This window comes from Salmo salar, chromosome 28 (assembly GCF_965601325.2).
Source record: "Salmo salar chromosome 28, fSalSal1, whole genome shotgun sequence".
NCBI lineage: Eukaryota > Metazoa > Chordata > Actinopteri > Salmoniformes > Salmonidae > Salmo > Salmo salar.
This window is the reverse complement of record NC_138318.1, coordinates 11,210,454-11,224,215: the sequence shown is the minus strand read 5'-3', so window position 1 is coordinate 11,224,215 and position 13,762 is coordinate 11,210,454. Positions and strand designations below refer to the sequence as shown.

The 13,762-nt window shown below is 42.1% G+C and overlaps 1 protein-coding gene across 4 annotated transcripts; it reads right to left on the bottom strand.

Annotated features, from left to right (window-relative positions):
• Positions 1 to 7,382: 7,382 nt before the first annotated feature.
• Positions 7,383 to 12,836, bottom strand: LOC106589434 (uncharacterized). Of its 4 annotated transcripts, none has more exons than XM_082970467.1 (6): positions 12,660 to 12,813; positions 10,037 to 10,268; positions 9,280 to 9,792; positions 8,823 to 9,023; positions 8,622 to 8,751; positions 7,383 to 8,482 (listed from the first exon to the last, which is right to left on the bottom strand). In XM_082970467.1, exons 3-6 carry the CDS (start codon positions 9,659 to 9,661, stop codon positions 7,990 to 7,992), a joined length of 1,206 nt encoding a protein of 401 aa, XP_082826593.1. In that variant the 5' UTR covers positions 9,662 to 9,792; positions 10,037 to 10,268; positions 12,660 to 12,813; the 3' UTR covers positions 7,383 to 7,989. The 4 variants fall into 4 exon arrangements, with proteins under 4 accessions (XP_082826593.1, XP_082826594.1, XP_014034893.3 ...); XM_082970468.1 differs by having other exon boundaries at positions 12,699 to 12,809; XM_014179418.3 differs by lacking the exon at positions 10,037 to 10,268 and having other exon boundaries at positions 12,699 to 12,836.
• Positions 12,837 to 13,762: the final 926 nt, after the last annotated feature.

The window sequence follows — 13,762 nt, the reverse complement described above, 5'->3', positions numbered from 1 at the left end:
TTCTTTGGGCACTGTGTTAACAACCCTCCAGACGAGCTTCAATGCCATACAACTCTCCTTCCGTGGCCTCCAACTGCTCTTAAATACAAGTAAAACTAAATGCATGCTCTTTAAGGGGCAGTCAGGTCTGGAGAGAACCAAGGGCTATATCTGTTCCTGGTTCTACATTTCTTGAATGGGACATGCTTATTTAAGATGGTGAGGAAGGCATTTAAAAAAAATAACCAGGCATCCTCTACTGACGGGATGAGGTCAATATCCTTCCAGGATACTCGGGCCAGGTCGATTAGACAGGCTTGCTCGCTGATATGTTTCAGTGAGCATTTGACAGTGATGAGTGTAGGTCGTTTGACCGCTGACCCATTACGGATGCAGGCAATGAGCAGAGGTGTATTTAGAGGGCAAGTTGGTTAGGATGATATCTATGAGGGTGCCCGTGTTTATGGCTTTGGGGTGGTACCTGGTAGGTTCATTGATAATTTGTGTGAGATTGAGGGAATCAAGCTTAGATTGTAGGATGGCTGGGGTATTAAGCATATCCCAGTTTAGGTCACCTAGCAGCACGAGCTCTGAAGATAGATGGGGGGCAATCAGTTCACATATGGTGTCCAGAGCACAGCTGGGGGAAGAGGGTGGTCTATAGCAGGCGGCAACGGTGAGAGACTTGTTTTTAGAGAGGTGGATTTTTAAAAGTAGAAGTTCAAATTGTTTGGGTACAGACCTGTATAGTAGGACAGAACTCTGCAGGCTATCTCTGCAGTAAATTGCATCACCGCCCCCTTTGGCCATTCTATCTTGTCTGAAAATGGTAGTTTGGGATGAAGATTTCAGAGTTTTTGGTGGACTTCCTAAGCCAGGATTCAGACACGGCTAGGACATCTGGGTTGGCAGAGTGTGCTAAAGCAGTGACTAAAACAAACTTAGGGAGGATGCTTCTAATGTTAATTAAGGGGAGTGACATATATAGGGAAGGTAATCAGGGAAGTGATGGAGTCCAGGTGAGCGTAACAATGGTGACAGGTGTGCACCATAACAACCAGCCTGGTGACCTAGAGGCCGGAGAGGGAGCACACTTGACAAGCAGGAACATGTGTGTATAAATGATTTGACAAACCCTACAAAAAGAAAGTTATATATATTTTGTATTTACAAAACAGATTTTCTCACATAGTTGTGGTTTTTTCACATGGTCCAATGCAGCCCCTTATCTCAATATCAAATAATTCCTGGATAACAATTAAGTATCTTACTGTGACTGTTTTCAATTAAAATGGTCAAAAATAAAGAAAAATAGCTACTTAGCAAAGAGCAATTTCTCAATCAAGATTTTTGGTAGGACTGTCTGGGGGTGGTTTGACTGGGAAGAGGAAAAGTAAAAATGAGCTGTTATTGGCAGAGAGATTTGGAAATATCTATGTTATTGATCTAGTAACTAATTTACCACATAGTGATGTCAACATGGAGGGCCAAAACTCCCTCCCAGCTCTTACATTAAAATGGCATTATCATAACTTGTTTGACTATTATTATTAATTTTTTTATCAAGGGAGGCGAAATGCTTGCTGGCTTCCTGTGCATTCTATGCTAGGGGCGGCAACAATGTCATACTCTTTATGGCCAGACAGCATCAGATATATGGCCTACACACAAAGTGACAAAAAAGCATAAACAATAATTTATCTTTCGTCTCTCTGTGTTTTCATCATTTGTATCTCTCTTGAGAAAGCATCTGAGTCGAGCGAAACAGCGCCCCTCTGTCGCTGTATGTGTAGACCATCTATGTGATAATGTCTGGTCATAAAGAATATGACATTGTTGCCGCCCCTAGCATTGAATGCACGGGAAGCCGGCAAGCATTTGGCCTCCCTTGATAAAAAAAAGACTATTCTTTTTTTGAGTGAATTCAACTGTGAATGGTCCTGGCACACCCAAAAAAAAGTGTCAAGGGAAGCCAGTTTGGATTTGGCTTCTCTCCTAACGCTTTGCATCAAGATAAATATGTAATTGACAGAAACAACTTGAATTGTTGCATCTCATTGTGTTGTCCTCCGGTGGCTAGCTAGCAAGCTAAAATTGTCCCTTTCCTAAATTATTCATGGATGGAGATTGGGATTTGATTTTACTTAATTCTCTGTACTGGCCAATGATTGTAATGGTGATTCTGATCCAAACATAAATTCATACATTGTGCCCCTGGACTGAGAGAATGGAAGTTCAATATGTAGCTAATGTTAACTAGTTAACGTTGCACAAGAAAGGAAGTTATGCTAGCGAGCAAGCATTTTAGCCAGGTAGCCGAGGACAACCAAAAACTAAAGAGTGTACTGTATGACAGTCATAGACCGTTTCATCAAAATGAAAGAGAGGATGATAACATTGGCATTCCTCTACAAGTAGGGTGAGTCAACATGTTTTTTCTACTTGCACGAACGCAAGCACACACACATCGGAACCATGGTCAGCCACATCATATTTAGCTTACGTTGATTGGACTAAATTGTTTTTGGTATCTTTTAGTTGTCACTGTTTTAGACTAAGCATATACAGTGGAGAGAACAAGTATTTGATAACCTGCAAAATCAGCAGTGTTTCCTACTTACAAAGCATGTAGAGGTCTGTAATTTTTATTATAGGTACACTTCAACTGTGAGAGACGGAATCTAAAACAAAAATCCAGAAAATCACATTGTATGATTGTTAAGTAATTAATTTGCATCTTATTGCATGACATAAGTATTTGATACATCAGAAAAGCAGAACTTAATATTTGGTACAGAAACCTTTGTTTGCAATTACAGAGATCATACATTTCCTGTAGTTCTTGACCAGGTTTGCACACACTGCAGCAGGGATTTTGGCCCACTCCTCCATACAGACCTTCTCCAGATCCTTCAGATTTCGGGGCTCTCGCTGGGCAATACGGACTTTCAGCTCCCTCCAAAGATTTTCTATTGGGTTCAGGTCTGAAGACTGGCTAGGCCACTCCAGGACCTTGAGATGCTTCTTACGGAGCCACTCCTTAGTTGCCCTGGCTGTGTGTTTCAGGTCGTTGTCATGCTGGAAGACCCAGCCACGACCCATCTTCAATGCTCTTACTGAGGGAAGGAGGTTGTTGGCCAAGATCTCGCGATACATGGCCCCACCCATCCTCCCCTTAATACGGTGCAGTCATCCTGTCCCCTTTGCAGAAAAGCATCCCCAAAGAATGAAGTTTCCACCTCCATGCTTCACGGTTGGGATGGTGTTCTTGGGGTTGTACTCATCCTTCTTCTTCCTCCAATCACGGCGAGTGGAGTTTAGACCAAAAAGCTCTATTTTTGTCTCATCAGACCACATGACCTTCTCCCATTCCTCCTCTGGATCATCCAGGTGGTCATTGGCAAACTTCAGACGGGCCTGGACATGCGCTGGCTTGAGCAGGGGGACCTTGCGTGCGCTGCAGGATTTTAATCCATGACGGCGTAGTGTGTTACTAATGGTTTTCTTTGAGACTGTGGTCCCAGCTCTCTTCAGGTCATTGACCAGGTCCTGCCGTGTAGTTCTGGGCTGATCCCTCACCTTCCTCATGATCATTGATGCCACACGAGGTGAGATCTTGCATGGAGCCCCAGACCGAGGGTGATTGACCGTCATCTTGAACTTCTTCCATTTTCTAATAATTGCGCCAACAGTTGTTGCCTTCTCACCAAGCTGCTTGCCTATTGTCCTGTAGCCCATCCCAGCCTTGTGCAGGGCTACAATTTTATCCCTGATGTCCTTACACAGCTCTCTGGTCTTGGCCATTGTGGAGAGGTTGGAGTCTGTTTGATTGAGTGTGTGGACAGGTGTCTTTTATACAGGTAACGAGTTCAAACAGGTGCAGTTAATACAGGTAATGAGTGGCGAACAGGAGGGCTTCTTAAAGAAAAACTAACAGGTCTGTGAGAGACAGAATTCTTACTGGTTGGTAGGTGATCAAATACTTATGTCATGCAATAAAATGCAAATTAGTTACTTAAAAATCATACAAATGTGATTTTCTGGATTTTTGTTTTAGATTCCGTTGAAGTGCACCTATGATAAAAATTACAGACCTCTACATGCTTTGTAAGTAGGAAAACCTGCAAAATCGGCAGTGTATCAAATACTTGTTCTCCCCACTGTAGGTGATTTGATGATGTTGAAATGTTGAAGTTAAAATGGTATTTGAATAGTGGAGACAACTCCTGTATTCTTTGTGACTTGCGGTAACTCACTGCCAGGTGTAGTCCGAAAATGTCGGACACAACTTGCTTGACCATGCTGTAGGTCGTGTAACTGTTTGTTACATGCAATAGGCTATGCTTTGTGGACTTCAACCGACAGAAGTTGCTCTCCGGTTTTGTGATGAAAAAAAGGTGTGGTTGAATTTATTCTTCTTATTGTCTCGGCCTTAGGCCTATATATCACTGGTCACAAGGCATATGAAATAACAGATTATAGAGCAAACAATGCAATTATCACAACACATAGGTTGTAATATGGTTGTTGTTTATGGCTTCCCCAGTGATTTTATCCATGCACCGCTACTGTATATAGACACAACCTGTGTTTTAATAAAAAAATATATACTGTACATACTACCTCAAATAACCTGTGCCCCCGCACATTGACTCTGTATCGGTACTCCCCTGTAAGTTGTCTCGCTATTGTTGTTTCACTGCTGCTCTTTAATTACTTGTTACTTTTATCTCTTATTCTTATCTGTATTTTTTTAAACTGCATTGTTGGTTAGGGGCTCGTAAGTAAGCATTTCACTGTAAGGTGAAATGCTGTTGTATTCGGCGCATGTGACTAATACAATATTTATATCAAATCAAATCAAATTGACTAAACTGCTTGGTGACCCTTACATGGCCCTTAAATGTATACGGAGAGCTAACATCAATGACATGCATGTCAATCTCTCTTGGCTCAAAGTAGAAGAGGATTGACTGCATCACTACTGGTCTTTGTGAGAGGTATTGACATGTCGAAAGCACCGAGATGTCTCTTCAAACAACTATCACACAGCTCAGACACTCATGCATGACAGGAAGTGCCACTACAGGTCTCTTCACAATCCCCAAGTCCAGAACAGACTATGGGAGGTGCACAGTACTACATAGAGCCATGACTACATGGAACTCTATTCCACATCAACTAACTCATGCAAGCAGTAAAATCTGATTTAAAAAAACAGATAAAACTAGTATCGAACAACGTGGACTGTGAAAAGACACACACATACAGGCACACACACACACACACACACACACACACACACACACACATTGCTAGCACACCCACTCTACACATACACTGTGGTATTGATGTATGGGGATATTGTACATTTTGTGTTGTGGACATGTAGTAGCTAGCTAGTTTGCTAGTACTAAAGTTAGCTGGCTAGCTAACTTTACAATCTATGCTTAGCTTGCTAGTTAACTATTTATATATAAAGCTGAGGGATGGGCCTGGAGAAATGTAATCACTCTCAGATGAATGCCAGGACTGACCATCCATGATATCAAAATGATTGTTTTAACCATGTTTTGTGGCTATACAGTGTTTTACGAATTATGGGGGAGCCAGGTGGGGCTCAGCTCTCCTGGATGTGACATTAGCTCCCCTAAATGCAACAAAAGTCCCACTTTGGGGCGAAAGGGTCTCTTAATAATACCAATTTGACCATTCTCCTATTTGTTTCAAATGAAGTGGTAAATATGTTTTACGGTGAAACAAACACCCCCACCACTCTGTCATTGGGTGAATAATTGTTTTCTGTGAGGCAGGCTGTCCATCCTAGTGCTGAATTTCAGCCTCACCTGGCTCCTTTACATATAGATTTTCCTTTGTACCTTCTCATTTTCGCCATTTGTTTGCCATGTGTCCTTGATAATAATAGCCTATGCCTTTATTACAACGCATTAGATTTATCCATTGATTCATCATTGTTCATTTTTGTCAGTCAGCTGTTACTCATTGCTTTGTTTTTCAGGTGCGTGCAGGTGCTGGTGTTCTCAGTGCCATCCATTGCCAGAAGTAGTAGACCCTTTATTTAGCGTCATTATTTTCTATTAATATTTGTTTCCTAGATCACCTGATGATAGTCGACAATATCACTAGACAACTAGCCTACAGCTAGACACCAATGCGCATCCAATCCATCCAGCAAGTAGGCAAACATTTTTATGACCGTAGGCCTATAGTTGACTCTTTAATTTAGAAGCATTCGATTTTGCAATGGCATAGGCCTACATTATTTTGCATTCGTGTGCCCATGAGAACTGTTCTCATGGTGAAACATAATAAAATGTTACGCAGGTATAGTTTGACTTGCAGTGCATTTTCCGAGATCTCCAAGATCCATGATTCGTACAGGGTTTAAGTTCTATGTTCTAATTCAATTGTTCAATGCTTAGGCCTAATAATGACAAATAACACTGTCATTAATGTCCTTAATGTACGGAAAGAAAGGTAGTGTTTTATGTCACATGATCTGTGAAGACAAAGCATTAACTCAGGAATGATGGACAACTTACGAACTAGGGTGTAAAACATGTTTTGATTCAACTCATGTATTTGGCCTTTGAATGTATGCTACCTATTCTGCGTGTCTTCATGTGTTTAAAATTGCTTTGGCTGAGAGGGTAGGATACCAGCAGTGGTGGCAAGACGCATCAATTAATGTAGGCCTAATCAATGGCAACCGCTGAATGTCATTAGGCACACTGCAACAGAGGGATATTTCCATTCATCAAATGGCTTAAGTATACACGCAGTTTGGATGATGGAATTATTATGGAGTGGACGAACATGCCTACTTTTTGAAGTGATTTGTTTGACAATCAGATGAAAATATCATGACTGTTTGTGTTCATGCCACATTAAAAGGTAATATTTTTCCTTTGTTTAAGCTGGCCCAGGTGAAAACTGGATTGGTTTTAAAAACCAACCTGCCTGCCTCCCAAGCATGAATCCCGTTTAAAGCCCTTTGGAGAAGTTGTCTCAAAACAAAGTGACACATGTCAAGCATGTGGAGTAATGACTTAAGATTCTATGTTTTCTAATGCAAAAGTGTTTGCTCATGATAAAAATGCATATATGCTTTATCTGCCTTCCCAAGGAAAACTACTTTAAATTCAAACATATACTTTTTGGAAAAGACGTGCGTTTTTGAACGAAGCACCATGCTGCCTTGTTGACAATATGACCGGGACAGCACAGATTACTATTAGATTTCAGAAGGGTGCTCCTCCTTCCTTGCCCGGTCACGTCACAGGCCATATCCCAGTATACCCCGGTTCAGCTTAATCAAACTCCCTCAGTAGTATAGATCACATACTGCAACATTGATTCTGTTAGAAATAAATACATTTACCTTGAATAAGAAAATTAAAGCTTTAATACAAGTATTTCAGCAATCTAGGTTTCAATATAAACATACAATCATTGACTAAGTACTGGCATAATGTGTTCCCCATGTTACAGTAATGGAGAGGTGGAGAGAGCTATAAGAGGTCTACTCATGATAGAAATCAACTGGGCTATCCAATGCCAGATGAGTAGGTCAAACAAAGGAACGGCCTTATCCAAAGACCCAAATTGAGACTCATTTCTACATTGTAGATTTTTCAACACCAACGCTTCTCTGTCATTTGAATTGATTTCCACTTTAATAAAGCTGCAATCATCACTTCTGTGCTTAACAAATAAACATATACATTGATTGAGTGTATCAGTAGGCAATAGCTGCAGCACAAAAACTAAACTAAAATACTAAACCAAAATGATGTGACGTCCCTGAACGTCCCCCGGTGTCCTCTACATGTCTTCCTCTGAATGTTTGGGGTTCCATAGCCCAGACCTGAGTGACGTCTACACATCACAACGTTACTAAGACTGTTCTGCTCCCAGCCACCCCATTAGGCAAATGTTCAGCGAAGTCTGACTCCTGTTAAGTGTTGTTTGTTCAACAATTAAACATCTTCAGAGCTGTACCGTGGCGTTGAGGCCACTGGATATGGTCTCGTAACCGACGGAGACAAGCGTGAGAACACTGCTCTCCACATCCTCTGGCTGACGATGCTCTTGATCCTGCTGCTGGCTTGTATCCATGGCAACACCAACCGGGGTTCCGGACTCCTGCAGCTGCGCCTTCTTCCTGCCTCGGCCCCTCCCTTTGCCCTTCCCCGATCCTTTCCCTTGACCTTTAACCCCGCCCACCGACCTGTGCGGTTTGTCGTTGCCGTCGTCTCGGGGCTTGCGGTGGCGGCGGCGGATGCGTCTCATTGGAGGACCGGTGTCGACGGGATCGGTTGCAGCGGCGCCGGACAGGATGCGAATCTGTTTGTCAATCACCATGGTGATCATGTCTAGGGCGGTGTCGAGCATCCCGAGGCCCAGGCCATGAGTCACGTTGTCGAACAACGCACTGTTGACCGGGTCACGGAAACACTTCCTCATCGCCTCCAGGTGGCTCCTATCCCAGGTGGGGTGGGCAAAGGTGTGTTAGTGTTTGTATCACTGTACAGAAAACATATAGCTCATAGTCAACTCATGACTACACTGTGCTGTAACCACACTAACCAGGTGTGATGTGGGTGAGGGTTTGGTATTACCTGGTTTCTATGACCTTTGACCAGTGTTGAACTGTGTTAGTCTCTGGTATAAGCTGCTTGGCCATGTTTCCAAAGTCCATGTAGTCATGGGCAAAGTCCTTCATGTCGTTACACAGGGCTTTGGTGTCACCTGGAAAACACAACATTTGAACAATCTAGAAACCTCGAGAGATGCCGGCACACAAACACACACACACTTACCCTCTGTGAGCTTGGAGAAGGAGGAGGATACAGCAGTAGTAGTACTAGGAGTGAGGCCCAGTATATTTAGAGACTCCTGAAGCGTTTTCTTGCTGGCCGGGCCGCGGCTGACCCTGGTGTACGCTGCTAGCGAACGCAGAGACATCTTCTCTGGAGCCTCCAGACGACGCTTGATCTCGTCATAGGGTATCAGGTACTTACCTAGTACCAAAGGAACAATAGATGAATGATACAATTGTGTTGAATCTTCCGCTTATTCCATACTACAGCAGGTAAGGCCAACCTTCCTCCTGGAGAACTACTGGGGGGTGAAGCTAATCATGGTCCCGAGGAGTAGCTGATAGGTAGAATCAGGTGTGTTAGAGTAGTAGGACAGGAATATCCTGCAAGATGAGAGGTCTCCAGTAGGAGGGGCAGCCCTGGCCTAATCCCCTCCTTCTCTGCCTGTGATACTTACGGGCCTTGGAGCTCTTCATGTTGGGGTCCAGGAGAGACGACACCTCAGCAAACGGAACATGGGGTACGTGGTTGTGGTCTGGAGCACCAGCCTGAGTCTGGGTGGTGTCCCCTGCTGGGATCTGAATCTGGGTTTGCATCTGGTTCACGTCCCCCATTCCCTGCTGCCCCTGTCCATCCCCCAGCACCATGGAGGGGTGGTTGGATAACTCTGTCAGCCCCTCGACCATAGTCTGCTGAAACCCCCCCAGTCCCACAGAGTTGGTCTGTTCTGAGGAGACTTGGAAGATGCCCATGACAGGTTTAACCACTCTAAACACCATGTTGCCTTGGGAGTCCACCCCCGCCAGGCTGGGATTTGGTTCCATCTGCTCGGATGTCATTTCCTCTTTACTTCCTGGGTGACTGTTTTGGAGTGCGAAGCGTTTCTCCTGAACTTTTCTGTATTAGTCTCAGCGTCAAGAGTAGGATGAGTTTGTGCTTACACACTGCTAAGGTCAGTTTAGGGTAAAGTCTATAGGACAGAGAAAAAAAACACGACATCAAACACTGTGGTCTACAGAGTAACTATCATCATCATTATCAATATTGCAATAAAAACATTTAAATAAACGTCTGTGATTCCCCAATTAGAAATAATTGCCACCAGTAGTATGAAAATATATTTATCATCTTTCCCACTCTCTCCAATTCAACAATTTAAATTACTTCTATTTAAGATTGTATTCTGGTAAATAATAAATGGGTAGGCCTATTACATGGGTATGGCATATACACTGTGTACAAAACATTAGGAACAGCTTCCTAATATTGAGTTGCACCCCCTTTTTCCCTCAGAACAGCCTCAACTTGTCGGTGCATGGACTCTACAAGGTGTCGAAAACGTTCCACAGGGATGCTTGCCCATATTGACTCCAATGCTTCTCACAGTTGTGTCAAGTTGGCTGGATGTCCTTTGGGTGGTGGACCATTCTTGATACACACGGGAAACTGTTGAGTGTAAAAAAAAAACAGCAGCGTTGCAGTTCTTGATACACTCAAACCAATGCGCCTGCCACCTACTGCCATACCCCATTCAAAGGCACTTCAATCTTTTGTCTTGCGCATTCACCCTCTGAATGACACACATACACAATTTCCCAATTGTCTCAAGGCTTAAAAATCATTCTTTAACCCATCTCCTCCCTTCAGTGCCCCTTGACTTTTTCCACATTTTGTTGTGTTATAGCCTGAATTTAACATTTATTTGGGGGGGCTACACACACAATACCCCATAACCTTAAAGTGGAATTATGTTTGGCATTTTTACAAATGAACAAAAAATGAAAAGCTGAAAGTTCTTCAAATCAACTTTTATTGGTCACATACACATATTTAGCAGATGTTACTGTGGGTGTAGCGAGATGCATATGTTCCTAGCTTCAACAGTGCAGTAGTATCTAACAATTCACATCTAAAAAGTTAAATAATGGAATACTTAAGAAATATTAGGATGAGCAATGTCAGAGTCCGGAGAATAAATAAATGTGATGGGATGTATAGACTATATGGACAGTACATGGATAGAATATGTAGTATATCTGAATAATAGTATATGTACAGCAATATTAATTGGGATAAGTATTGAGTCAATAAGTATTAAACTCCTTCGTTATGGCAAGCCTAATTAAGTTCAGGAGTAAAAATGTGCTTAAGAAGTCACATAATATGTTTGCAATAATAGTGTTTAACAGGGTTTTCGAATGACTACCTCATCTCTGTACCCAACACATACAATTATGTAAGGTCTCTCAGTCGACCAGTGAATTTCAAACACAGATTCAACCACAATGGGCAGGGAGGTTTTCCAATGACTCGCAAAGGATGGCACCTATTGGTAAATGGGTACAAATACATTTTTAAAAAGCAGACATTGAATATCCTTTTGAGCATGGTGAAGTTATTAGTTACAAATTGAATGGTGTGTCAATACACCCAGTCACTACAAAGATACAGGTATCCTTCATAACTCAATGTCTGGAGAGAAAGGAAACTGGTCAGGGATTTCACCATGAGGCCAATGGTGACTTTAAAACAGTTACAGAGTGTAAAGGCTGTGATAGGAGGAAACTGAGGATAGATCAACAACATTGTAGTAACTTCACAATACTAACCTAATTGACAGAGTGAAAACAAGGAAGCCTGTACAGAATAAAAGTATTCCAAATAATGCATCCTGTTTAAAACAAGGCACTAAAGTAATACTGCAAAATAAAATTGGGGACAAATCCAATACATTACTGAGTACCACTCTCCATATTTTCAAGCATAGTGGTGGCTGCATCGTGTTATGATTATGCTTGTAATCGTTAAGGACTGGGGAGTTTATCAGGATAAAAAAGAAATGGAGCTAAGCACAGGCAAAATCCTGGCGGTAAACCTGATTCAGTCTGCTTTCCACCAGATACTGGGAGATGAATTCACCTTTCAGCAGGACAATAACCTAAAACACAAGGCCAAATCTACACCGGAGTTGCTTACCAAAAAGACAGTGAATGTTCCGGAATTGCCGAGTTACAGTTTTGACTTAAATCTGCTTGAAAATCTATGGCAAGACCTGAAAATGGTTGTATAGCAATGATCAACAAACAATTTGACAGAGCTAGAACTTTGAAAAGAATAATGGGCTAAATGTTTCACAATCCAGGTAAGCTCTTAGAGACTTACCCAGAAAGACTCAGGAGCTGTAATCGCTGCTAAAAGTGATTCTAGCATGCATTGACTCATTTTTACAAAATGTTAGAATTTTTCTTCCACTTTCACAGAGTATTTTGTGTAGATTGTGGACTTAAAATTACAATTAAATCCCACTTTAACACAAGAAAATGTGGAAAAAGTCAAGGAGTATGAATACTTTCTGAAAGCACTGTATGGTCTTATGATATGAGCATTTTTTGTTGTTGTCATTATGCAAATAACTGAGTTTTTGACGTCACATTTGTTATCTCTAGCTTTTGGTCACCCTCGCCTTTGCTTTGGCTGCTTGGGAGCTAACCTAGCCAGACTTTGCTATCAAGCTACTTTAGTGTCTTGTAAATGGCAAGGACAACCACTTCCTTTGTAAATCAGACACGGTACTGTACCTTGCTAACTACTCAGATTGTACATTGGGCCCGAAGTGTTACAAGTCCATACTATAACTGCTACCATTGCAATTATACACGAAGCCCACTCGCAATTCTGTTTTGTGAAAAGTAAACCATTAATATTGTCTGTGTCTGTCTAAAACCTAAACATGTCTGGCTAGGCCGCAATGGGGGCACTGTGGAAAGGCCTAATCGACATGATCAAAAATAGAATACAACACATTCCGAACAGGTTGAATAAAATGTTGCCGCTAACCTTCATTGTAGTGCAAGTAGTGAGGATTTTCCGACTCACCACTTTGCTCTTTGCTTTTTCCTAACAGCAAGCTGATCCTAGAACGGTGCGTGGTGAGACAGGAGACATTTTCCTTCTTCTCCAGATCTCCTTCGGCGGGTTGCAAATCAGCTCTACATCTACTGCCGCTAAAGCGGCTTTACCCCTGCGCCTATTGGCCACATCACGCATCATTCAAGTATCTATGACGCTTCTCATTGGATGTTGCTGAGTGTCAGTCCAATTGAAGGTGTGGGATTTCCGGTTGAAAGAGTGCTTGAACAATGGGATATTTTGTATCGGTGTAATCAGCATAATATTACCCCAGACAATACATTGTTTCTTCATTCTGATTTGTTGTGAAAAGATAGTGGAGTGTAGATGTAATGTTTTTGCACACACTTTGTTCAATGTTCTATGACAAACAACTCAGAAATGTGTTATGTGAATGATGTTTATTATTTAAAAAACATGTACAGGATATATACAGTATGTAAAAAAAAAAAATATATATATAGTATACAGAGCAGGTTCCAGCATTTTGGCACATTGGAAAATAACAAGCCAGATACGTGACAAAATACCTTAGGGAAAACAAAGACAAGGGGATTGAATGGACAATTGTCAAAGTGAAACATTCTCCATCCTCCTGTCCTTTTTTTAAAGCAGCTACACTATGTGTCATTTCAGAACATTACAAGAGAACACGGCACAGGTATGTCTGACATAAAGCTAAAAAAAGAGTCTTAGGTGTCTGTAACACAAAGTATTTCTCTTCAGGATCAGGGTAGGTGTCTCTGATTCTCCTGACACAACAGCTGGGTATGATGCCCCATCACCAACGTCCAGGGCGCCGGACCTCCACGTGAGGTACTGCTTGTAGGCTTTGTGGCAAAACAACCTGATGCTTTCATCTTCGTCATCCAGTGGGTAAGGCAGCTTTAGCAGCTCCCTCCTGTAATTAATCAATGGATTGGATTTATTACGGTTCTCCGGACACTTAAAGCGCTCAAATGTAGCCCACCAACAATGTGTAGCAGACCTAGGTTCAAATAGTATTTCTTCCCCCTTTCAAATACTTGGAG